Genomic DNA, 24,200 nt, shown 5'->3' with positions numbered 1-24,200 from the left:
AATATTCTCGAGAATTTCATAGTTGAGGATTCTCTAATCACCATTGAATATTTCTCACCTAGATCACCCATTTTTTAATAAAATAATGAGTCGCATGTTCTTAAACTCGAAAAAGAGATATAATACAGTGACACACTTGAATTAGAAATTAAGAGATCTCTAGTTCAATTATCTTCGATAACACTAATTATACCATTTTATTTAACGTTTTGTTTTATTATAGTAAATTTATAAACCTTTATTATAACCGGAAGGGTATTTCCCATTTCCATCCATCTTTCTTTCACAAACTATAAGATTCAGATTATATAAAATCATATAATCCTCCAATTGGGATATTCCTTTGAAATATAAGATTCGAATTATTGAGGAAAAAAAGAAATATAATATTCGAATTGCCCAGTAGTTGACTTTGGGAGATTCTAGTTAATTAAGGGCCTGTTTGGTTTCAAGATAGTATTTTAAAATCACAATTCTAATTTTAACTCTACCCACTACAAAACAAAATAATTCATACAAATTCAAAGAGTGAGCCCCATTTATACCACTTTTTTCCACAACAAAACAACATAACACATACAAAGTCAAAGGTGAGCCCCATTTATACCACTCAAAATCAAAATCAAAATCTGATTTTAAAATTTTACTATGAAACCAAACGCAACCTTAGGATTCTATGCGGTCGCCCATGTTTGGTGATCACAAAGCATGAAACGCGAGATCTCTAAGTCGTGCCATCTAGCTATACCAATTGAATAGAAGACGAAACTTATCACACATACGAAAGTGGGGAAGATGTTGATGTTTACCCTCGTACTTTATACCGTTCGTGATCTTCCTCATGTGTTGTTAAAACCGATACGGCTCATGAAGAGATAAGTCGTGCTAGAACTTGTATATATGATAACAATAATTGGAACTTTTGATTCTGCTCGAGACATGTCTAATCATGCGAGCTCTCTAAACATAATTTAAAACAATCTTGGCAAGTTACGCTTGCCACAGCTCGACATAATTCGTCTTCTAGAATTCATGCATGTTCTTCGACGGGCGAACTCCAAAACTAGTGTACTTACTGCTGAGTGGTCTTCTGCGCCGTACATGCAAGGGACTTTAACGGACCACACCTATCAGATTCGAGAAAAGTATCTGAAACCGACGTGCCGTTACATCTAACGTATCGGAAACGAACATGACGCTCCGTGTGTCAATCGCGAATCGAAGTCAATGCTTCGTTTGCAGCCAACTTGCAAATTTAACATTAATATTCTTGCTTCGCTCCCACAGCATCTCATTGAATATTAGCACTTCACCATCACAAACGTTTGAATATCAATTAGTCTTCCGTACAGTTTCCTGCGACTCGGCGGAATTTGATTCCTTGTTTGCCTTTCTTTTCGGCCAGAAAGCCACTCTCACCCTCCCGATTTTCCAATTCCCACGTTGACATTATCCCAGCTGTCGATCATTTGATTTCTGCTAACCTTCAAAAGACAGGCAGTGTTGCTTCGATATGTTCCTCTAGCCACAACCATATTTTAATTGGCAAGTAGCTACTGCATTTTTCAGTTATAGTAAGAAGTTCACCTGAAAAAATATATGAAAAATCACAAAATTAGAAGGGAAATTGTGTACCACTAATTATAACCTTGAACTAATTTTAGGTTAAATATGGGTCTAGTTGCTTATAAATCAAGTGAAAAGTTTTAAAACTTGCACGATACACTATAAACTCAAACTTTTTAGGTGTCAACAATGCATCAATGTGAATTGACACCACATGCGCTCACACCAAGTCAGACCCAATGCGAGGGCGATCAAAGTGCACCTCGTGTGGTTTGTCTTAGCCTGAGTGTGCGGAACTCGTGGCTGGTAGGTCCGAGCGCAGAAGAGTAAGCCTGACCAATGGTGGTCAGTTTGTGCTCCCGTGCTCTAATATGAAAAATAATAATAAAAGAAAGTTCGGCTCATAATCAGTTATTAAGGACAAGAGCATAAGGACAAATGTCACGTGATGACAAGTGTAGAAGAACATATGTTGCGTCGTGTGAGCGAACGATAGAATTAAAATCTTATATGGAAAAATAAATAGAAAATCACAAATTTATGAAAAATTAGGTACTTTTTCTTTTCCTTGGAAAGGTTAAAAAAAAGGAAGATAGTTTCCACTTAATAGAGATATTTAGGGCTGTTATTATTGTTTCATATATTATGCAGATAGTATCCTATCAGCTCCACTACAACTACAAGCTCGAACGTTTACATTGGATAAGTCCAATAGCTCACGGGCAATGAAATCCCCTAGATAGGAACTTAGGCACTATATAAAGTTCATCAGGGGAGAGTCTTTTCTCAATCCCAGAACTGACTGAACTAATTTTATGCCATCCATGGAGGTTTCGAGCATCAATGTCGAGTCCCAGCGGGATACGAAGTTCGCCCTGCCCGTGGACTCTGAGCACAAGGCAACGGTGTTTCCGCTCTTCTCGTTTGCGAAGCCCCACATGAGAGCGTTCCACCTGTCGTGGGTCTCCTTCTTCGCGTGCTTCGTCTCCACGTTTGCGGCGCCGCCCCTGCTTCCCGTGATAAGGGACAACCTCAGCCTGACCGCCACTGACATCGGGAACGCTGGGATTGCCTCGGTGTCGGGGGCAGTATTCGCTCGTGTGGCAATGGGGACGGCCTGCGACCTCTTTGGTCCCCGGCTGGCCTCTGCCTGCCTGTGCCTACTCACAGCCCCAGCAATGTACTGTTTTGCCGTGGCCAACTCCGCCGTCTCCTTCCTCCTGGTCCGGTTCTTCGTGGGTTTCTCCTTGGCCACGTTCGTGTCGACCCAGTTCTGGATGAGCTCAATGTTCTCTCCTCGTGTGGTGGGGTCTGCGAACGGGGTGGCAGCCGGGTGGGGTAACCTTGGAGGCGGGGCAACGCAGCTCATCATGCCCCTTGTGTTTGTGTTGATCCGGGACATTGGGGCCGTCAAGTTCACTGCCTGGAGGATAGCATTCTTCATACCGGCCCTATTCCAGACCTTGTCCGCCTTCGCCGTCGTGCTCTTCGGGCAGGACATGCCTGATGGCAACTTTCACAAGCTTGAGAAGGCCGGGGAAAAGGCCAAGGACAAGTTCTCCAAGGTGTTCTACCACGGAGTCACGAACTACCGGGCATGGATCTTCGCACTCACCTATGGGTATTGCTTCGGGGTCGAGCTCACCATAGACAACATCATTGCAGAGTACTTCTACGATCGGTTCAACCTCAAGCTCCACTCTGCAGGACTGATTGCAGCCTCGTTTGGTCTCGCGAACTTCTTCTCTAGGCCGGGAGGAGGGATCTTCTCTGACATGATGGCAAGGAAGTTCGGGATGAGGGGAAGGCTTTGGGCTCTGTGGATCGTGCAGACCCTGGGAGGCGTCTTCTGCATCATTCTCGGTGTAGTGAGCTCCCTTTGGGCATCGATCTTCGTCATGATCTTATTCTCTATATTCGTCCAGGCCGCCTGTGGTCTCACTTTCGGGGTTGTCCCTTTTGTCTCCCGAAGGTACGCTGGGTATAATTGTATCTGTACAGCAAATCTCCCAACATGCATATATAGCATCGTAGCACAAAGTTCCGTATCCAAGTATCCTATTGATATTTCAGGTCGCTGGGGGTGATCTCGGGCATGACTGGGGGAGGAGGCAACGTGGGAGCAGTGCTCACGCAGCTGATCTTCTTCAAAGGGTCGAAATACTCGAAGGAAACGGGGATCACGCTGATGGGAGTTATGATCATAGCCTGCACTATCCCCATTATGTTCATATACTTCCCGCAGTGGGGTGGAATGTTCTGCGGGCCATCGTCGAAGAAAGAAGCGACCGAGGAGCACTACTACAAGGCAGAGTGGAGCGAGGAGGAGCAGAGCCAAGGGTACCATCTCCAGAGCATGAAGTTCGCCAATAACAGCAGGAGCGAGCGGGGCAGCAGGGGAGGACCTGTTGCGGCCTCCCAGGTCGAAGATAACTACTAAGAAACCCGAATTCGTAAGCATGTCACAGAGATAAATAATAATAAGAACCTAGAACGTATATAATTTTGAATTGTATTGTCTTGTGATTGTTAGTGTGAAATTGTAAGTTCTGCTGCTCTTTCATATTATTATTATTATTATTATTATTATTATTATTATGTGTTCAGTTGAGTTGTATGGAGTTAGGGGTAATGCATGAATCGAAGAGTTCGTACGTGATCAAACCAAAGCTCTCATCCTCCTCTTTTTGGTCCCTTTTTATTTTTGTTGGTATTTTGAGCTATTCTTTTTCTTTTATCTTTGGGTGAATTCGCGAGTTCTATTAAGTGATCCATACAGAATTAGTTGGACTTTTTTTTTTGTTACAAATGAGACTCTTGGTCACCGAACAAAGAGTCCTACATGAATATTGAATCTGGGATCTCTTGGTCACCGAACAAAGGCATACATCACTGTTCTATACATTCTTTGATGAAAAAGTCTTATATATAACGATTATATGTAACGAAGTTCACATGGTAAAATCACAAAGACATTAACAGTGTGTTTGATTTCAGAGTTAAAGTAATTTTGATTTTGATCGTGAAAATTGACAAATATTGTGTAGTGTGTTGAGTTAAAGTTAAAGTTAAAATTTTTTACTTGAAAAATATGTATTTTTGTTGTGTAGTGTGTTGAGTTAAAGTTAAATTTAAAATTTTTATAATTTTAACTTTGAAAACAAACAGGTCATAAAATATCCGATTCTTATTAATTTTTAAAAATATCACACACATAGGAAATTTTAAGGGTACCAACTTTATCTTCTTTCAGCTTCAATACGTGGAATTTAGTGGCGAAAAGGACAAAAATGTGTTGACAACAACGTTGTTTAAGAGGACACGAGAAAGGGAACAGAACGCATCTTTGGAGATTAAACTAGAGAAAAAAAAACAAACACGAAAAGAAAGGTAAATGAATAATTGTTCTATCTACCGTAAATGAATGATAATTAATCGAAATAATTATAACTTGTAAGTGAGAATTCATAAATTCTTTTTGGCTCAATTTTTCATTTATATGCATTTTTATTTGGTGTTACTCATCCGAATACTATCATTAATCAATCGACTTTTCGAGCTTGCTATCCCTCGTAGTCGTCTAATGGCTTAATATTTTTATGAAAGGTAAATTCCAGAAACCATACTTGTAATTTTGCAAGGATAATAACATTTACACCTTTCAAAATAGGATATTCCCTTCTTTTTTTTTTGCCTTTTGCTGAAGCGGCAGTTGATTAGGGCCACATACAGTTCTTATTGGCGTGGCAGTCTAGCGCTTTTTGTTTTTTTGGATAAGTGTGTATGCTCTTCCATTAAACCAAAAGGAGATAAATTTCTCTCTGTTGCCTCCTTAACAGGAGGATTTTGTTGAGTCCAATCAGAGACTGTCACGTCATAAGTTATCGGATAATTACCGGTGATAAAATAAAAAATCCTTGTTAAATAGCAAGATATTTATTATTTAATAATAAACTTATTGTTTTTAAATATAATAAAATATTTATTAAATCATAAAAAACTTTTTATTTTGTAAGAAATTTATTATTTTAAATACAATAAGTTTGTTGTTAAATAGTAAGTTACCTTGCTAAATAATACGAAATATTTTTTTTGAAGCCTCAGTAAAAGTGCATTTTTAAGCAGACTCTATATTCTAGGCATTTCTAACCAAAAGTATGTACAATGTTCACTTATCATGAACAATCATCAGCTAAGAATTAACAGCTAGAAAGAAACTTCAAGACTAAGACATTTACATAAAACTCTTTGTAGCAAGTGAAACTTCCCGTTTAGTTCCCGCTTAGGAATTGATCGAACCCTCTTCACAAGTTGCATAATCTGCTGAAGCAGAGTCGGGACCGCAACAGCTTTCTTCTAGCGCTTTGCAACATTCCGACTCAAGAACGAGTCATTCCGACTCGCGAACGATTGTCACAATACCAGAGGTTTGCGAGATGTTCTTAATTGTATCTGTTTGAGGTTTCTTTAGGAAGAAAATAGCAAATGACCCATCAATGGTCAAGTGTATGATCTAGCCATTGATCTGTGGGCGGACAATATGCTTCAGTAAGGTGAGAGAACATTTAATTAAGTAATTAATTAATCAATTAACTCACTAATTAATTAACTAGTTAACTAATTAATTAATTTATGGGACACTAAATACTGACAGTGCAGATTGCAAATTGTGCAGAGAACAAATGGAAGAATACTATTGGATGAGTGGATGTATGACGTGTTTCCTACTCTTTCATAAACTTTTTCTCTATTCTTACTTATAAAATATCCCAACAGGACATAAAAATATATTATTTTTTCTTTTATTTTTAGTTATTGGAAGAAATTAGGTACTGAAAAAGGAAAAAGGAAAGGAAATTACTGACAACTAGTTCTTTTTTTTTTTCGTGCATTTCACGTGTTCATATTCATATATCTCTATATCATTTTTATCATAATTATTCATATTTTTAAACATTAATTATTTTATACAAAATAATAATAATTTTCAATTTTTAATTTTAATATATATAATAATCTTCAATAATTTTTTTAATAAAACTTATTATAATAATAATTTCTATTCAATTAATATGCATCACATTTTTAAATTAACCGTTACTATAAATTTATCACATATATTAATTTTTATAAATAGAATATAAATTTGTATTTTTAAAACATTGTTTATAATGTCCTTTTTCTTTATATTTTATTTTTACTTTTTATCAGTTAATAGTATTATGTTATAAATTTGTTCTTTCATAGGATCATGATAATTTTAGAAATTCCATATATATATATATATATATATCATCAATTCTTTTCTTAGTATTTAAATCATTTGGTGTTTATATATATGTTCATTTTTAACACGCGCACACACACTCACACACATATATATATATCTATATATATATATATTCTTTCTTATAAAATTATTCTAATTTTTGAAACATATATTTACTCTTTAACACGATAAAATATGTTGAAAGTTAATTTGAAATTTCATTCGATAATCAAGTAATAAAATTATACTAATTTTGAATGGTTTGATAAATATCTTTTAACTAATGGTCTCAATACATTATATATATAACTAATCGATCAATGTATAATATGCATATTTTTATTGATATTCAAACAAAATTGTGTATGTGTTTTTTAAATACAAAAATTTGATGACATTCTTATTTCGAATATATATTTTTTGTTTTTTATATTACAACAATTTGACCCTTATAATAAAATATGCTTGGAGTTAATTCGAAACTTCATTCTATAATCATGCAATAAAATTAGACTAATTTTCAATGGTTCTACAAATATTTTCTAACTAACGGTCTCAATGCATTATGTATTTATCTAATAATTGCACAACATACATATTTTTCGAGATATTCAAACAAAACTAGTTACGTATTTTTTAAATACAAAATTGGATGACAATATTTATTTTTTATTTTTCATTTTTTATTTTTTATATTACCATAATTTCACATATTACAATAATTTCACCCTTATAATAATAAAAATTAGGTTAATACGTAATTAAATAATTAATTTTTAGTATACTTAATTGTCACTTAATTTTTAAATTGGGCCATTTCTAATAAGTCGACAAGATATTAGGTTTTTATAATTGGGCTTGATTTGATTAAACCAATTCTTTTAAATTTTTAATATATTATTTAAATAATTTTTTTCATTAATGAGAGGGTATTTATTTACTTATATATGGATATGGATGGATGGATGGATGGATTATGAAATGTTATTAGAACATGGATAAGATAAGGAAAACGCAGAATCTACAACATACATCACCTTCCTGCATTCAAAAAATGGCGGCAGGAAGGGAATCATTCCTTCTATTTAAAAAAAAAACAAAAAAAGGACTTCCAAAAAGGAAATCAGAATTCAGGGCGGACGTTGATTTGTAAGTTTGATTTTAGAATCATGATTTTGATTTTAACTCAACACACTACATAACAAAAATACACGTTTCTCAAGTCAAATTTATAATCTCATCTCATTTGTCATTTTCTACAATCAAAATCAAAATCAAAATCAAAATCAAACTCACTTTAATTCTAAAATCAAATGCACCCTTTAAGTCAGTGCGCACGTTTAGTCACCGACATAACATCTCGTGAGACCTCAACGTCCTCTTAATGGAGCCGCTCTCGTTCCTCAAGCATCCATCAATGCTCGAAGGAAGCAGTGGAGACGTCGACTTCCCATACGAGTTGTAGCACAGTGTCTGCCGCAAGGCCACTTCGGACCGTGGGGAAGGCTTCAACTGGACACCTATGAGGTTCACGTCAGTGCATGGGACATTGCGACTGCATGCGAGGTAGATGGGTTAGACTGCATAGGTACCCACGATCTGGTCAAACTTCACGCCAGTGATCGCGACAGCTTTCGACTGGTTTCTGCAGTAGACCTTGTCACAATAGTATTGGTCGATCGCGATTGGGACCTTCACATTGGAGACTTGCACGTTCGAGAACGATACGTTCTCGACAAATCCAAGCCCTCCCTTCAAGGATAGGACCATAACTTCGATTACATACATGTATATTGTCAAAGTAATGTATGTACAAGATTAGTCCCAACCATTATATTAGAAAATATCCGTGATTTTAATAAAAAAATTATGTCCTATAGCTTATTGGTATTATTAATTTACCTGCTATGTCTTGATCCTTAGACCGTACATAGTACTCTGCAATGAACTGTTCTCAACGGTGATATTCGACACACATGCAACGCTTTTATCTTTGCCCAGTCCTCCTAAGCTGTACGTAACTCCAAAAAAGATAAGTAATTAATTTAATTAATTAATTTCAAGCCCTTCAATTTTCAAGAGATAGTTAAAGAAATTATTAGCTTTTTATTTAGCTAATTCAAATTAAAATATTACATTATCACTCCTGAGGAGTGATGGGATCCTTTTAATCTCTTTACTTTTCCTTTGGAAAAGTCAGTAAATTGTTTAATGAAAAATTAATAAATTAATCAATAATGGATTACCTTATCCCATGTCCAGGGCCGCAGTTTATATGATGAACATGTACGTTGGCGCAACCAGTCTGTATGGATACACAGTCATCTCCTACACACCGACAACTAATCAGTAAAATTAAATGTACTAAGGCGCAAATTGCATTTCATTATTCATAATTAATCGGTCACTTACCACAGCCGATGTTTGAGTGTTCGATTTCGGTATCCCGTGTGTTCTGCAGGTGGATGCCGTCCGTGTTAGGGCTGTCACCAGGTGATGAGATTGTAACATTCGTGACCTTAACACCTGCAGAGTTATCGAACTTAAGATGGCACAGTGGACTGTTGACGATGCTGATGTCTCTGACTGTCACATTGTAGCTCGAATAAAATCTCACGGCCTGTCTCAGATAGGCTAGAAATGAGATGCATCGACACGTGAGGTTGCTGTAGAGCTTAAAACTACGGCTGCACAATGTAAAATAGGAGTACGAGGGGCTGGACATACCGTAGGTTTCATATCAGGAACATGTTTTAATTTCCTCTGCAGGAAAAAAAAAAAAAAAGAGTAGAAAAAACTTAACTTAGAAACTAATGGTGTATATATGTAGATTAGACTACAGAGCCATTATTATCTATAATTTATGCATTATTAGGTCCTTTCCCATTCCCAATGTCGGCTCCGAACTTACGAATTTATAAAGGTGAGTGCGCAACTGAAATAAGGACGGATAATAATCTTCCTGAAATAGTTAATTGAGCCTAAGTCGAAAAGAAATTGTTGTACATAAATCGAACCTGGATGTGTTGCACTTGATCGGAGAGACTCCACCAGTTGGAGCCCTGACCATCGACCATACCAGTGCCACGGATTGTGAAGTTTTGGACCCACTTGAAATTCAGCCACTGGAACCAGCTCGACTTTGGCCATGAGCCAACTTTCGGAGGTGCTAACAATGTCCCATCTATCTGTTGGCAATTATTCAATTACATATACGGTCAGTTCTTCCCTGTTCTATAAGCACATAAAACATGATACTCGATTTATGTTCCAAGCTGATATCAATGGTCACGACCGAATGTAATGTGCCACACAGGAATTGAAAAGAGCAGTAGCAAATCACCTGCAGAACAAGATCAGAGGCACAAGGGCCCTGAAGAGTGAACTTGAGCTCTGGTGGGATTCTCAAGGTAGACGAGGGGACCTTGCAAGCCGCTTTCCACGCAGCCACGAGCGCCTGTTTCTCATTCAACATTAATCAGTTCCACCGATCAAATTTTCACTATATACAAACTCATTATCTATTAACACAGTGAAGATATGACAAGGATTTTATACCGACCTTAGAATCGTCCGACTCTCCATCACCCTTGGCTCCATAAGAGAGGACATCGAAAATGCTTGGCTCATCTGGAGGTGCCATGGCAGGGCCCTTCGAGGGACCATGATCGGCCTTGTGGCGGCCTCTATGCTTTGGGGGCTTGTGAGACTTGGGGGCCTTCTTCCCGTGACGCCTCTTAGCCTCGATCAGGGCTACATAGTGCGTTGTTAGCTGCAGGGCAATGAGAAGAACGCAGAGAAGGTGCAGGCAGAGTTGGGCCCTCGTTTTGCTTCTTTGTTTGTGGTTGCAATGTTAGTTTCCGATAGGAGAAAGAACCTCATGGTGCTTTCTACTATTCTTCTTCCAGGCAGTTATAGGCGGTTGGCTTTGGGGATGAAATGACTGAAATAGCCCTCTGCATCTTTTCTCTTTTTGGCCGGTTAGTGCTTCGCAATATAAGATGTGTCCTTATATAATCATTTTTTGTTTCTTAGGTTTGCTCTTCTTCTTTTTCTTTTTCTTTTTCTTTTTTGGGAAAAAAGTAGACAATCTATTTTTTGGAGTGCAACCATGGGAGATTTCATGAGCTGAAGACTCACCTAATATTCAGGCTGGTTTAAATAAGTTATAAACTACCGATTGATCGTATTTGTAATTAAGAATTGATTTCCGCAATAGCTTGATATTGTTCAAATTTGATACTTTGAAAGAGGAGGAAACCACCACCTTATCTCATGACCTGCAACAATAATCTCGTTAACTATATTATCATGACTTCTTCCCGATGCACTACGAAGTGGGAATCTGCTCATGCATAGAAGTAGAATTTCAAAGACTACACAAGGACCACCGGCCACCCGATGGAGAGCCTCATCATTCCACCTGATAGACTTTTGACATTTCGTATTGAGGAATACTATTTCAGTTTTCGTGGTTTTCGAACCATGGCGATTTCATCGAAGTACGAATAGCAATTACATATGTATATTCATATTTCCTACGCAACGCAAATGATTTTCCTTTTATTGGTCACATAATTTATGATGGCTTGTAATTGCGGCAAATCTTTTAAGTAAATCCCCATTCTACATGTTTTGGGCTGGGTCCTCACCGGGTCGAGAAGGAGAGAGCGGTTGCGCCACTGAAGCCCAACGGGGCGGTCCCCGATCGACATGTTGGGATTAACTCGGCTTTCCACAGCCTTTTCACGCTACCACCTTGCGAATGTTCATCCCTGTCCACGTGATATAGCATACCACGCTATTGCTGCACACCATGCATCTCATGGATATAAATATGGTCGCCATTCGTACCTAACCAACATAGTTCCATTCCAGCACGAAAGCCTGCCTTAGGCAATACCAGTAATGTTCCGAGATGATTAAGTTGTGCGACAAACTGCACCATACTCTGTGAGAGCGTACGTTCGCTAAAAATGTGTGATTCGAGCTAAATGTTTGAATCCCAATTTTGATCCGATATGAACTCGATCTGCCATGCACGTACATGCTAAGGGCAATTATTCGGGTCATCACACTGATTGCGAGTCCAATTATAAGGGTCATCTCCAAAGTCATTCTTTAAGCACAAATAAAGAAGAAATTGGACCCCACTGAAATAAAATTAACTATAATTAGTTGGTTGGATTAGCTATATCTAATCTAATGTTAAACAGTTGAATTGATGTACTAAATATTTAAATTGAGGATATAAATAATAAATACTTATATTAATCACGAATAATAAAAAGCATTAAATATGTTAGTTGAAATACTAAACACTTAAATTGAAAGCAATTAACGTGTTACCATAACTCATTGTTATGTTAGGAGGTCCCATAACTCCTTTGAACTAAATATTCAAGTAAATGAGTAAATTTCGACGATGCCCCATATAATTTAGTAAATAGTCAGTAACACCCCCTTTTTATAATTAACCGCACACCACCTCTCATTCCGCTGATATGGCACCTCGAGTGCTTAATCGTCGCCATGTGGACGATGAGTCATTGTGCTCCATAGACTGACCGGATATATCCGACTTTATGGAGTACAGTGACACAATATCCACGTGGCGACGATTAAGCACTCTTAGTTCCACAATTGCGGAAGAATGGGTGGTGTGTGGTTAATTTTTAAAGGATGGGGCGTCGCTGACTATTTACTAAATTGTAAGGGGTATCGTCGAAATTTATCCGCAATAAACTCACCAACGCATTGCACCCCATTCGTGATCTCCATGCATATTCTTAGCGAAGAATTATCAAATCGATTCCCTAGAAATGAGCCGTGGCGTCCATAGTCTTGATCTCAGTGGCTCCCCTCTGGTCATCGTTAATACCTGTCGATCACCGGCTCCGGACTCTCACCGGTCACTGCCGATCTATGATTGAACATTCTTTCAAAAAAAAAAAAAAAAGAAGAGCTGTTCCGAAATCAATCTGTTCTGGAAAGATAAAGTTGACCTCTACTCAAGGGTCCCTCCGAAGTGGGAGGGTCAAACCTCATGAAATTGCACCCATGGAATAATAATCAATATGCTAATGACTCTTGTGGTCTAAGCCAAATATACCATCTCTCTCTCTGTCTCTCTCTGCTTTTTCTTCTTCTTCTTCATAATTAGTAAATCAAACCCAATTTCCACTGTTAATCAGTCATCATCATCGACATTCCCAGTCAAATTTAATCACAGAGGAGGAAGAAGAAGAAGAAGAAGAAGAAGAAGAAATTCCATTCCCTTAATCCATCATCATCACTCCACTCCACTCCACTCAGCACTAAACTAAACCGTGTTTTGGGGATTAAACACGGTCGTTGACTGGGAAGTCGAAGGAAGACAAAAAAAAATGGCTTGGCTTTTTGGGCAGATTTTCTCTTCTTCTCCTCCTTATTCTTTTATCAACCCCCATTTTATCTCTCTCCCTCCTCTCTCTCTCCTTGTTCCCATTTTAAATAAGGAATCAAAATTGAGCTACTCCCGCTCTTCCTCTCCTTCTCTGTGTCTCTTGAAGGCTGGACCTTTCTCCAGGTATGTTACGAGGCTCTGATCTCACTCTGTCCCTCAACAATCATTATTCTTGAATTTCCATGGAGCTTTTCTCTCTAGTAATTTATTAGCGATCGCTAATTAATCATCTGGGTCGATCCAAAAAAACCTCTGTTTCTTTTCCTGAGCTCTCTGTTCTGTTCCAATTCTCGCAGATTCAGATTTTCATTGTTTCCAAAAAGTCTTCTACTGATCTTCTTCTGCTCAGTTTTTCTCAGAAGAAATGGAAATTATTTTCTTTTTCTTTTTCCCTCTCCTGGGTTTTTCTTCTTTTTAGTTCATTTAAAAGAAAAAAATGTACTCATAATCTATTTTTTGGTAGTAATGTTTTCTTAGTCTATTTGTTAAGTTGAGATCAGTTTCCGCTCCCAAGTGCCATGCCGACTTCTAATTACGAGATTCATGCGATTTTTTTTTAATTCTTTTCAGTGAGAAGATTATCAGTAAATATCTCCTTTTCTTTTATTCTTACCACTAATAACACGTTAATTGCTTCTTGACCAGCCAGAGAAAGACTCCGGAGATGACGACGACGACGATGGTTCGAACGTCAGCTTCCCTCTGCCTCATGGTCCTCATCACAGCGGCGATATTCGTGTATGAACCAGCAGAAGGAGATCCGAGGAAGCAGACGGTCAAGATGATTTGCGCCAAACAACTCCAGCACAACACCACCATCTTCATCCCCAACTTTGTCGCCGTCATGGAGAGCATAAGCCTACAGATGAGGACCAAAGGCTACGGAAAATTGATTGTAGGCTCCGGCCCCGATGCCAACTACGGGCTCTCCCAGTGCTATGGGGACCTCTCGCTGTCTGACTGCGACTTCTGCTATGCCGAGGCACGTTCCTTATTCCCCCGGTGCTATCCATACAATGGGGGACAGATATTCCTTGACGGATGCTTCTTTCGGGCTCAGAACTACAGCTTCTTTCAGGAGTACACCGGACCCAATGACACGGTTGTATGCGGGAACCAGACGAGGAAGAGTTCTTCGTTTGAGAATTTTGCGAGGCAGGCTGTGGCCCGGGCTGTGGCAGATGCGCCAGGCAATAATGGTTATGCCAGGGCAGAGTTGGCCGTGTCTGGTGCTGTAAATGAGTCAGCCTATGTGCTCGCCAATTGCTGGAAGACACTGGACCGGAGTTCATGCAGGGCTTGCCTGGAGAACGCGTCCGCTTCAATACTCAAGTGCTTGCCCTGGTCTGAGGGGCGGGCACTGAACACCGGCTGCTTCATGAGGTACTCAGACACAAACTTCCTCAATAAGGAACCCGGAAAGGGGAGCAACAGAGGTAGTTGCTGCACTTCATCTGAATTTAAACTTCTACATCAATCGGCAATGACTCTTTTCTTGGAAGCACATGGAAAAAGATATTCATTTCCGGGGTTCGTTTTGATTGGATTCCTTGTTAATAATTGCTCAGGGACTATAATCATGACCGTGGTGTCAGTCGTTTGCTCCCTTGTGGTCTTGGCGGTCGGAATAACGATCGGAATTTTCATCTGGAAGCAGAGATACATCAGGAAGAAAAGGAAAGGTGAGATGCTCTAGTCTGCCGAGCAATCCAAAGTGATGAAACGAATATCATATACCAGTTCGATCGCTGATTCGCCTATGTTTCTTCGATTACTAGGCCCAGACGATGCAAAAAGGCTGGTGAAGATACTTCACGACAGCAGCTTGAACTTTAAGTACTCTGTGCTCGAGAAGGCAACAGGATCTTTTGACAGTGCCAACAAACTCGGGCAAGGCGGGTTCGGGACAGTTTACAAGGTAGTTGAGTCCTTTAAGAATGTTCTAAAGATTCTTACAGAGTTCGCCCGACTGAGCAATCCAATATTCTTTTTGCTGTTTCAGGGAGTTCTTGCTGATGGAAGGGAGATTGCTGTTAAGAGGCTCTTCGTCAACAACAGACACCGAGCAGAGGACTTCTACAATGAGGTGAACATCATTAGCAGCGTGGAACACAAAAACCTGGTGCGGTTGTTGGGCTGCAGCTGTTCGGGACCCGAAAGCCTTCTTGTCTACGAGTTTTTGCCTAACAAGAGTCTTGATCGTTTCATTTTTGGTAACTGCCTGAACCTTCATCTGTGCCTGTGCTAAGAATGTTTTCGGTTTTTCGAGAGGAGAGGTCATATGTCCGAATTAAAAATGGTCAGATGTAAACCGAGGGAAGGCACTGAACTGGGAGAAGAGACTAGAGATAATGATTGGGACAGCAGAGGGTTTAGTCTGTCTCCATGAGAACCCGAAGATCAAGATCATTCACCGGGACATAAAGTCGAGCAACATCTTGCTTGACTTGAGGCTCCGGGCTAAAATAGCCGATTTTGGGCTGGCGAGATCATTCCAACAAGACAAGAGCCACATCAGCACAGCAATTGCAGGAACTCTGTGAGTATAAATCCACAGTGAACTTGGTCATTCTGAATCTGTTAACTTGCTGCCCAAGCTAACCCATCGAGATGAACAGGGGTTATATGGCTCCAGAGTACCTTGCTTACGGTCAATTGACGGAGAAGGCAGATGTCTACGGCTTTGGTGTGCTACTGTTAGAGACTGTCACGGGAAGGCAAAACAACGGAGGCAAAAATGCTGAATACTCGGACAGCATCGTCACTATCGTAAGTTTCAACTGCTCTGTATGTAAATTCGATAGCAACACCGGAATTTCATGGCGTGGAAACCTCCGTAATATTTGTTACATCTTGATTTTTCCTTTCTGGGGTTTGCAGACATGGAACCATTTTCAAGCCGGTACAGTGGAGGAACTCTACGACCCGAACCTAATGTTACACAACTACCACAACAGCAGTAGCATCAAGAACGAGGTCCTAAGAGTGATCCACATAGGATTGCTCTGCACCCAACAAGCTCCTACCTTGCGACCTACGATGTCTAGAGTTCTGCTGATGCTGACAAAGAAGGACGAAGAGCTCCCAGCGCCCTCAAACCCACCCTTCACAGATGAGAAGACCATGGAACTTAATGACATCTACGATGACCACTCTTATAACCCAAACAAAAAAGCTTCCGACTCTGTTGCTACCATCTCTACCAGTTCTTTCCACCCTAGGTGATCGTTTCCTCATCTGTCCCACTTTGAACAGCATCTACTTCGTCTAGCAGAGCTATGATAAAATGGATGAAGAATTAAAAGGAGAAAAGGGAGAAACCGTTGATGCATCGGTAGAAAAGACCCAGATATGAGGTTGCAGGTGTGCAGCTTGACAAAGTTAAGCATCCTATAAGTAGAAGTAGGAGGCGAGTTTATGATTCTGGAATCAAGTTATTTGTACAAACAGGTGCAAATCGGGATCTGCAGACCCGAATTTCATAATGTCAGGGCCTGCATGCGTGCACTGATCGCACGGCTAGGGAGTGTCCACCTTCCCGGGAGACGTGCGATGGACATGCATGAGAATGAGTTGTCACTATCTGTTTACGACCCGAAGGTCGAGGACCGGTGAGTTGCCCGGGGTCTAGGGGTAAGAATACACCTAGTTTACTAAGGCATATGATCTTGCCGAACAAGGAGCTCCGAATTCGGAGATTCTGTTACGTGCAGGATCCCAACGCCCTTTCGGTACTCTAGTTTTTGTAAGATTTGCCATTTTTAGTTTATGTACCGCTTGATTAGGTTACACTCATCTTACCCGATTTGACACCATAAATTCGAATAAGCAATCGATTCGCACTATGAGACCAAAAGAGGAACGGATCCTTAGGTCAGGGGATTGGTCTACCACCCTCGCATCTCAGCTAACCAAACCATGATGACCGGTTCACCGTGTGGACCAGGCCCTTGATTCGTGTGGTCCCGCTTATCTCAAGGACCCATAAACCGACTCGACGGGTTTCGACTCTCGAACCTCTCGCTTGTCGACCAAGATCGTTACATGAATGAATGTACAAATAAATGCCTCGCACTATGCTCTCGAATAATAAATATAAATTATAACAAATTGATCACGGTCGACTCATGATCGACCAATATTCCTCTCCTGCTCACCGTGAGGTTAGAAAGATCGAAACCGAAATTAATGGGACGCGGGCTCGTAAGAGCTGGAGGTCAAGCCCGATTGAACTAACGGATCCCAAGAGGACTAAATGGTCATCGAGATAGCCGTGGGACCGATCGAGCTCCCGGGTGATTGGCTAGACCACATACTGAGCCTGGGTCGCACGCACTCAATGTGAGGGGGGCATTGGACTCCGTGATCGATGGCTGAGGCGTTGGACCCCGTGTGAACCGTATCCTATTGGTTCAAGCTGAAACCGTCACAAAACAGACAAAACTGATAAAAACATATAAAAATAGACAAAAATAGTTAGAAACAGATAAAAACAGATAAAACAGATAAGTGATGTGAATTATCAGATTATAAACGAGGTTGCTTATTATACATGTCTCTATCCTAGACAGACAAAAACAAAGAGGACACATGTGATGAAAATCGACCATGGGCTGCCCTGAAAGGGCATGTAGCATTCGGCTTTACTCAAAAAGGACTTGACAGATATGATGTCTACTGTCAAGCTCCAAGTGTGTGGGTTTATTTTAAGTTGTTCTATTTTGTGACACTAACAGATTAACAAATTATGACAGAAGTGTGTTTTTGCTTAAAACCTGAAACGTAGGGTTTTGCCTAACTATTCCCCTGTGTTTGATGTGTCGAGTGTGTGATTAGTTCGGTTTCGTGTTTTACTACATACAAACCTAATCTAAGCACAAACTTAGGGAAATGGGAACACGAAACACCACGGGAGTGCCGAGGTCTCTGCCCGTGCCCTATGAAGGACCTAACAACCTTTCTGGGCCGTCCCCGCTCTCATCTCTGGTGCACGCTCCTAAGTGCCCGAATCGAAGTCAAAATGACAAAAACACCCCGATCGAGTAAAGAGGGCATTACAGATAAGACATGTGCCTACACGGACTACCCGCCTTTACTCGTGGCTTGGAGTGTTTCGATCACTCTAACCCTAGGGTTTTCGATAAATCATAAACTAATAATTTTTCCCTTGAGACGGAAAAATTATTTTGCAAAAATGAGACTGCGTGATGCGGACCACCTTGGCCGGTAGTCGGTATCGACCAATCCCCTAGATCCACTAGGGTCGTGTGTAAACCCTGAAGGAGCCAGAAGACCGGTCGGTCTGCCCAGAAGTGGTCAAAGAAAAACTCCCGCATTCCGACCTGAGCCGCCTCAAATCGGGTCAGGACTCGAGTCATGACACGTGGGTCCTTCCTAGATATTCATGCTACACGGACCACACGTCTCATTAGTTCATGTTCTATTGTGGGTTTAGAAAAGGGTACAATAATTAGTTCATGTTCTATTGACTCCCTTACAAATTATTAGTCGGTTCATGCAACTATTTTAAATGTCTAGTGAGTTAATTAGCCTAGTGAATCGTCCCAATTTACTATGTGTGTGAGATTAATTAGATTAAGGAAAATGTCGAATGCTTTAGTTCCTGAGTTCCGTGCTGTTGAACCGACTATTGATGGACCGTTCGAAAGAGCTCTAATTCTCGATCGTCTCGAAATAAAATCTGATTTTTAAACCAACTTTACGTCATTAACCAAGTTCGTGTGAGGTTTTGATTAGTGCATTCAAACATCCCAAAACACACAAATCATGATCCTAAGATCATAATAAAATTTAATTTGTCAATTTTATGTCTGAGTGATCAACTAAACCAGTTTTTGTGTATTTGATTGATTTTATCCCTTAAAGCCGAGTGAGCATGAGATTAATTCGTGTGAGTTCATTCTCGTTTCAAAGAACAAATTTTAAGGCCGATACTTTAAATATCAATGTTCGTGTTTGGATCGATTTTTCCATTACACGTCCCGATTTTAAAGAGTCGACTTGGATTTTTTTTTATGAATGGCGAATTTCATTAATCAAAGTGATTACATCTGAGGCCATTAACCCAGTACAACATGAGAGACTAAGCCCCAAACTCTACCCCAAAAAGGGAACTAAATAGTTGTGACCAAAATCAGAAGAGTTAAACATGTGACCGACTAACGTAGCATTTACAATTTTTTGTGAAAAACGGGGGTAAACACTTCGCTTCGCTTTCACATCTGCAAAGACCTTCTGAACTATTGCCGCTGGAGGAGAGATATGCTTTTGGTAAATTCTGACATTCCTCTCTCGCCATGTACAGTATATGTAGTGAGTCCAAAGAAGCTTGAGGCAAATGACATCAAGCTTCTTCCCTCGAAGGGAAGCAATCCAGTTGATTTCCGTATTCCAACTCACCGTAGTTCGGTGTAAACCGATTCGAGCTAGCAAACTTTTCCAAATTTCTTGGGTAACAAGACATTCAAAAAAAAGATGATCAGGAGTCTCCCTCTGCATACTGCAAAATTCGCACTCAGTTGACGCAAGCTGAATCCCCCATTTTGATAGCCGATCTTTAGTAGCTAGTTTATTATGAACACTGAGCCAGCTAATAAAAGAAGAGCGAGGAAAATGTCCATCAAACCATATTGCACTTCCCCATTCCACTTTAGGGCCTCTCGATCTAAGACACTGCCAGGCATTTGCAATAGAGAATTGCCCAGATTTCTGAGGGGTCCATAAGACTCTGTCCTGGTTTGAAGATTCGAGAGCTGTGGCCAAATCCCGAATACAAGTAGCTTGTGGGTCCGAACTCCTCGGCCAGTGCCATTGCCCTTCCACCAGAACTGCACTAACTGTTGCATGCTCCCTGAGTGAGGGGAAGCACTGAAGTCCTCTGTAACAATATTTGATCAACGGGCCAACAGTTAGCCAGGTATCGTACCAAAAAGACACAGTTTTGCCTGAACCAACCTTGTATCTAATATAAGGGAACATAAGAGCTTTGATCTGCATTAATTTCCTCCAATTCCATGAGCAGTCTCCAGGCATCCGTAAAGACCAAAGACTACTGCCTTTTGTTAAGTATTTGTTTTCCCAAGCCACCCAGAGAGAGCCCGAATTTATAAGGAGAGACCATAAGTTCTTCAACACGCACACCTTGTTCCACAGAGTTAAGTCCTTGATACCAAGACCTCCCTCAGCTTTTGGGAGGCAAATGGTTTCCCAACTGATCTTGCCCCCACCTGCAAATTGCTCGAGACCTTTCCAGAGGAAGGATCGACACTTCTGCTGGACAAGTTTGATGACTTTTTTTTGGAGGATAAAGTGATAACACCAATAGCTGGCCATACTAAAGAGCACAGAGTTGATCAACTGCACCCTTCCTGCATAAGATAAATACTGCACAGTCCAACTCTTGATTCTTTCCACGATTCTCTCGGTAAGAGCTTCACAATTCTTTGAAGAGAGTTTCCCGGAAATAAGAGGAAGGCCTAGGTATCTCACAGGTAGTAAGCCTCTTTTAAATCAGAGCAAGTCACCAAGTCAAAAACAGAGTCCTCAGACTTCCCGTAAAAATCTCAGATTTGTCAGGGTTCAACTTCAGACCAGACCAATGATAGAAGGTATTCAATACATCAAGGATAGCAACGAGGGAGTCCTTGGAAGCATTAGTGAATAAGAGCAAGTCATCCGCAAAACAGAGATGGGTTAAACGGAGTGACTTACATCTTGGATGATAGCCGACTTTACCCTCAGCTGCAGCCAAATCCATGATGAGGGAGAACGCCTCCATGGCAATGACAAATAGATATGGGGATATCGGATCACCTTGTCTCACTCCACGCTCACCAGGGAAGTAACCAGCTAGAGTCCCGTTGATAGCCACAGAGAAATAAGGGGAGGTGATACATCCCTTAATCCACCAGAGAAAGCAGGGCGGGAAATCTAAGGCTTCCAAACTATTGAGAATGAACTCCCAGCTTAAAGAGTCGAAGGCCTTCATAAGATCGATCTTTATGGCACAACGTGGGGATATTCCTTGTCTGTGATAATTCCTCACAAGCTCGTGAGCAAGTAATACATTATCTGAAATTTTTCTACCCTGCACAAATGCTGTCTGGTTTAAGCTGATAATATCTGGGAGCACTTCCTTCAGTCTATTTGCCAACACCTTTGAAATACATTTGTAGACGACATTGCAACAAGAAATGGGTCGGAAATCTCTCATGCAGTTTGCTTTTTCCTTCTTTGGAACAAGAGCTATAATCGTTGAATTTACCTCTCTTCGAAGCTTTCCTGAGGAGAAGAAGTGTTGCACAGCATTAGTGAAGTCCTTCTGAACAATTTGCCAAGCATGTTTAAAGAAATATGCTGTGTAGCCGTCAGGCCCTGGTGACTTGTCATTCCCCATCGAGAACAAGGCAGCTTTAATCTCCTCATCTGCAATAGGCAGCATATGCATTTGACGTTTTGAGTGGGGAACCTTCCGTTTAAGTATGGAAGAAAGCTGAGATGTCGAGATCCCCTCAATACAATCATCCTTTTTCCCCAGGAGGCCTTGATAGAAATTTATTGCTTCGTCCTTAATTTCCTGCACTCCTTCTAACTTGGCGCCATAAGCAGAGTATAGGGCTCGTATGGTAGTTCGAGCATGTCTACCTTTTACTGCTTTGTGGAAAAAAGAGGTGTTCTGGTCTCCCTCTTTTAGCCATGCTACTCTAGACTTTTGCCTGAAAAACTTCTCCTCCCTGTTGATTGCTTCTAGGAGCTTTACCCGCAAGTCCACCTCCTTTTTGATCAATTCAGGAGGCATACAATCACTATCCAGCAACGTAGCTTGAACCTGGGCGAGCTCAGACTGCAAATCATTTATCCGTGTATGTACATTCCCAAATTCAGTTCTGTTGAAATCCTTTAGATGCATCTTGAGGCTCCTCAGCTTTTTGTAAAGCACTTCCATTGGAGTACCTTCCTGAGCCTCTGTCCAGACTCGCCTGACTAGTGCCATATACTCTGGATGTTCAGTCCAGAAATGAAAGAATTTGAATGGCTTAGGGCCGGCACTCTCCTTATCACCAAATTTCAACATAGCTGGGCAATGGTCAGAGATACCAGGAGGGAGGAATTCAACGGTGGAGGCTATTTGCCCTTGAAGCCACTTTCCATTAACCAAGACTCTATCAATCTTCCTTGCTTGGAAACCCTCTTGTCTCTTGTTGCTCCACGTATAGTAGCATCCAATGGAGGTATGGTCAGTGAGTTCGGCTGAATTCATGAAGTTCGCAAAATCCCGCATGCTTTGATCCATGGCAATTTCCCTCCCATCTGCTTTGACCTCTTTTATATCCTTTACAGCATTGAAATCTCCTAACAACACCCAACTGTGACTCATGCTTCCGGCGACGACCTGCAGATCATGCCATAACAACCTTCTCCCCATCATATCATTTGAAGCATAGACAAAAGTTACCGCAATCCAGCCAACTCCTTTAGGCACATTGAGCAGAAGATGAATAAATTGAGCAGACTTGCTTAGCATTTGAACTTGCAAATCCTCGCGCACCATTAACCACAACCTACCATTTCCGGCAAACTGATAATTCTCAAACATTTACCAACCTTTCCATCCATCTGCAATTTTTTTACAGTTCACCTCCTTCACCCGAGTTTCAATGATAGCAAAAATCCCCAAGTCATTGTCCTGAGCAAACTTATAAACCATTTTCTATTTAAGAGGGTCATTTAGCCCTCTAACATTCCACGAGGCTATAATCATTGGGTTCATTTGGGAGGTTTACCACCCTTACCCAACCTTGACTTCCTTGATCCTTGCACTTTCAAGACTGCCTGGACTACTCCTTTCGATGCACTTCTAGGTTGCCGCTGTTCCCCCGGCCGAGCCTCTTTAACTATTGTAGCGATTTCCCGGTCATCATCAGAGCTGGTGACCCCCTTACGGCCTTCCTCATCCTCGCCTAGTTCAAACGATAAAGGGACCTTACCCTTTTCACTAATCAAGTCTCCCAGGAACTCATTCTGGTCAGTGAGAGTTGTGACAACAGCAGGGGAAGCTTTCTCAGTAGCGATACATCTCTCTCGGGCCTTGCCAGCAGGTCGAGATGTTGTCTCAGCAGCCCGAGTCTCTTCTACAGTAGTTGGGCTGGCAGGGGATGTAGCTTCTACAGTAGGACAGTTCTCCTCAGCAGGCTGAACGTTTGGAGTTATCTCAGCTACTGGTGGTACCTCCGTTGAGCTATTGCATCGATGACCAAAGACCTTGCAGTGGTCACATTTGTCTGGCAACCAAGGAATGTCCACTAGAACTTCTGCTGAGCGATTATTACCCAAATCAACATTCAGAAACTCCGGGATTTCCTTATCAACATCCAATTCAATACATACCTTTGCATATTCCAATCTTGATCGGAGAGCAGTAGCTCTGTCCATGAAAAGAGGCTTACCAATGGCACTCGCTAAGTAGCTAATGCCCTTGGGATGGAAGTACTGCAGAGGAATTTTCCGCAATTGAACCCAGATTGGCATTTTCCTCATGTTTAGTTCCTCCTCAGTGAAATGAGGGCTCCATTTCTACAAAATTAAGAACTTTCTCTCTACATGCCATGGTCCCGTCTCCAGAACTCAAGACATTACTGCTTCAGACGGGAACTGGAAGATGAACAAATCTCCCAGTGTACTCACTGTCACCCTCCCGTGTTTTCCCCATAAACCATTGACCACCGAGGCAACCTTTCCAAAGTCAGGGGCTTTGCCCAAAAATCTTCCAATTAGTGTAAAACACCATTGATCAACACCAAACTGTAGAAACTCCGAAGGAGGCTTCACATTGCTATGCTCAGCGCCTTCAAAATATTCAAGATTTTGATTTACTTTCGGGAAGACTTTCTTCCAGTTGAG

At 40.8% G+C, this 24,200-nt stretch overlaps 3 protein-coding genes and 1 pseudogene across 3 annotated transcripts; 2 read left to right on the top strand and 2 right to left on the bottom strand.

Annotated features, from left to right (window-relative positions):
• The first annotated feature begins 2,180 nt into the window (after positions 1-2,180).
• On the top strand, positions 2,181-4,287 carry LOC116210419 (high affinity nitrate transporter 2.5-like). Its single transcript, XM_031544285.1, has 2 exons — positions 2,181-3,538; positions 3,640-4,287. Exons 1-2 carry the CDS (start codon positions 2,382-2,384, stop codon positions 4,004-4,006), a joined length of 1,524 nt encoding a protein of 507 aa, XP_031400145.1. The 5' UTR covers positions 2,181-2,381; the 3' UTR covers positions 4,007-4,287.
• A 3,778-nt stretch (positions 4,288-8,065) lies between these two features.
• On the bottom strand, positions 8,066-10,680 carry LOC116211855 (annotated as a pseudogene).
• Positions 10,681-13,187: 2,507 nt separating this feature from the next.
• On the top strand, positions 13,188-17,075 carry LOC116210276 (cysteine-rich receptor-like protein kinase 2). The gene is made up of 8 exons (XM_031544125.1): positions 13,188-13,403; positions 13,926-14,716; positions 14,849-14,962; positions 15,059-15,198; positions 15,283-15,493; positions 15,585-15,819; positions 15,899-16,049; positions 16,161-17,075. Exons 1-8 carry the CDS (start codon positions 13,222-13,224, stop codon positions 16,503-16,505), a joined length of 2,169 nt encoding a protein of 722 aa, XP_031399985.1. The 5' UTR covers positions 13,188-13,221; the 3' UTR covers positions 16,506-17,075.
• A 5,991-nt stretch (positions 17,076-23,066) lies between these two features.
• LOC116212265 lies at positions 23,067-23,837 on the bottom strand. The gene has a single exon (XM_031546828.1). The coding sequence runs from the start codon at positions 23,835-23,837 to the stop codon at positions 23,067-23,069; it is 771 nt and encodes a 256-aa protein (XP_031402688.1).
• Positions 23,838-24,200: the final 363 nt, after the last annotated feature.

The sequence above is a fragment of the Punica granatum genome, chromosome 6 (assembly GCF_007655135.1).
Source record: "Punica granatum isolate Tunisia-2019 chromosome 6, ASM765513v2, whole genome shotgun sequence".
NCBI classification, from domain to species: Eukaryota; Viridiplantae; Streptophyta; class Magnoliopsida; order Myrtales; family Lythraceae; genus Punica; species Punica granatum.
Note: the sequence above shows the minus strand (reverse complement) of the source record. Positions and strands in the feature narration are given on the sequence as shown.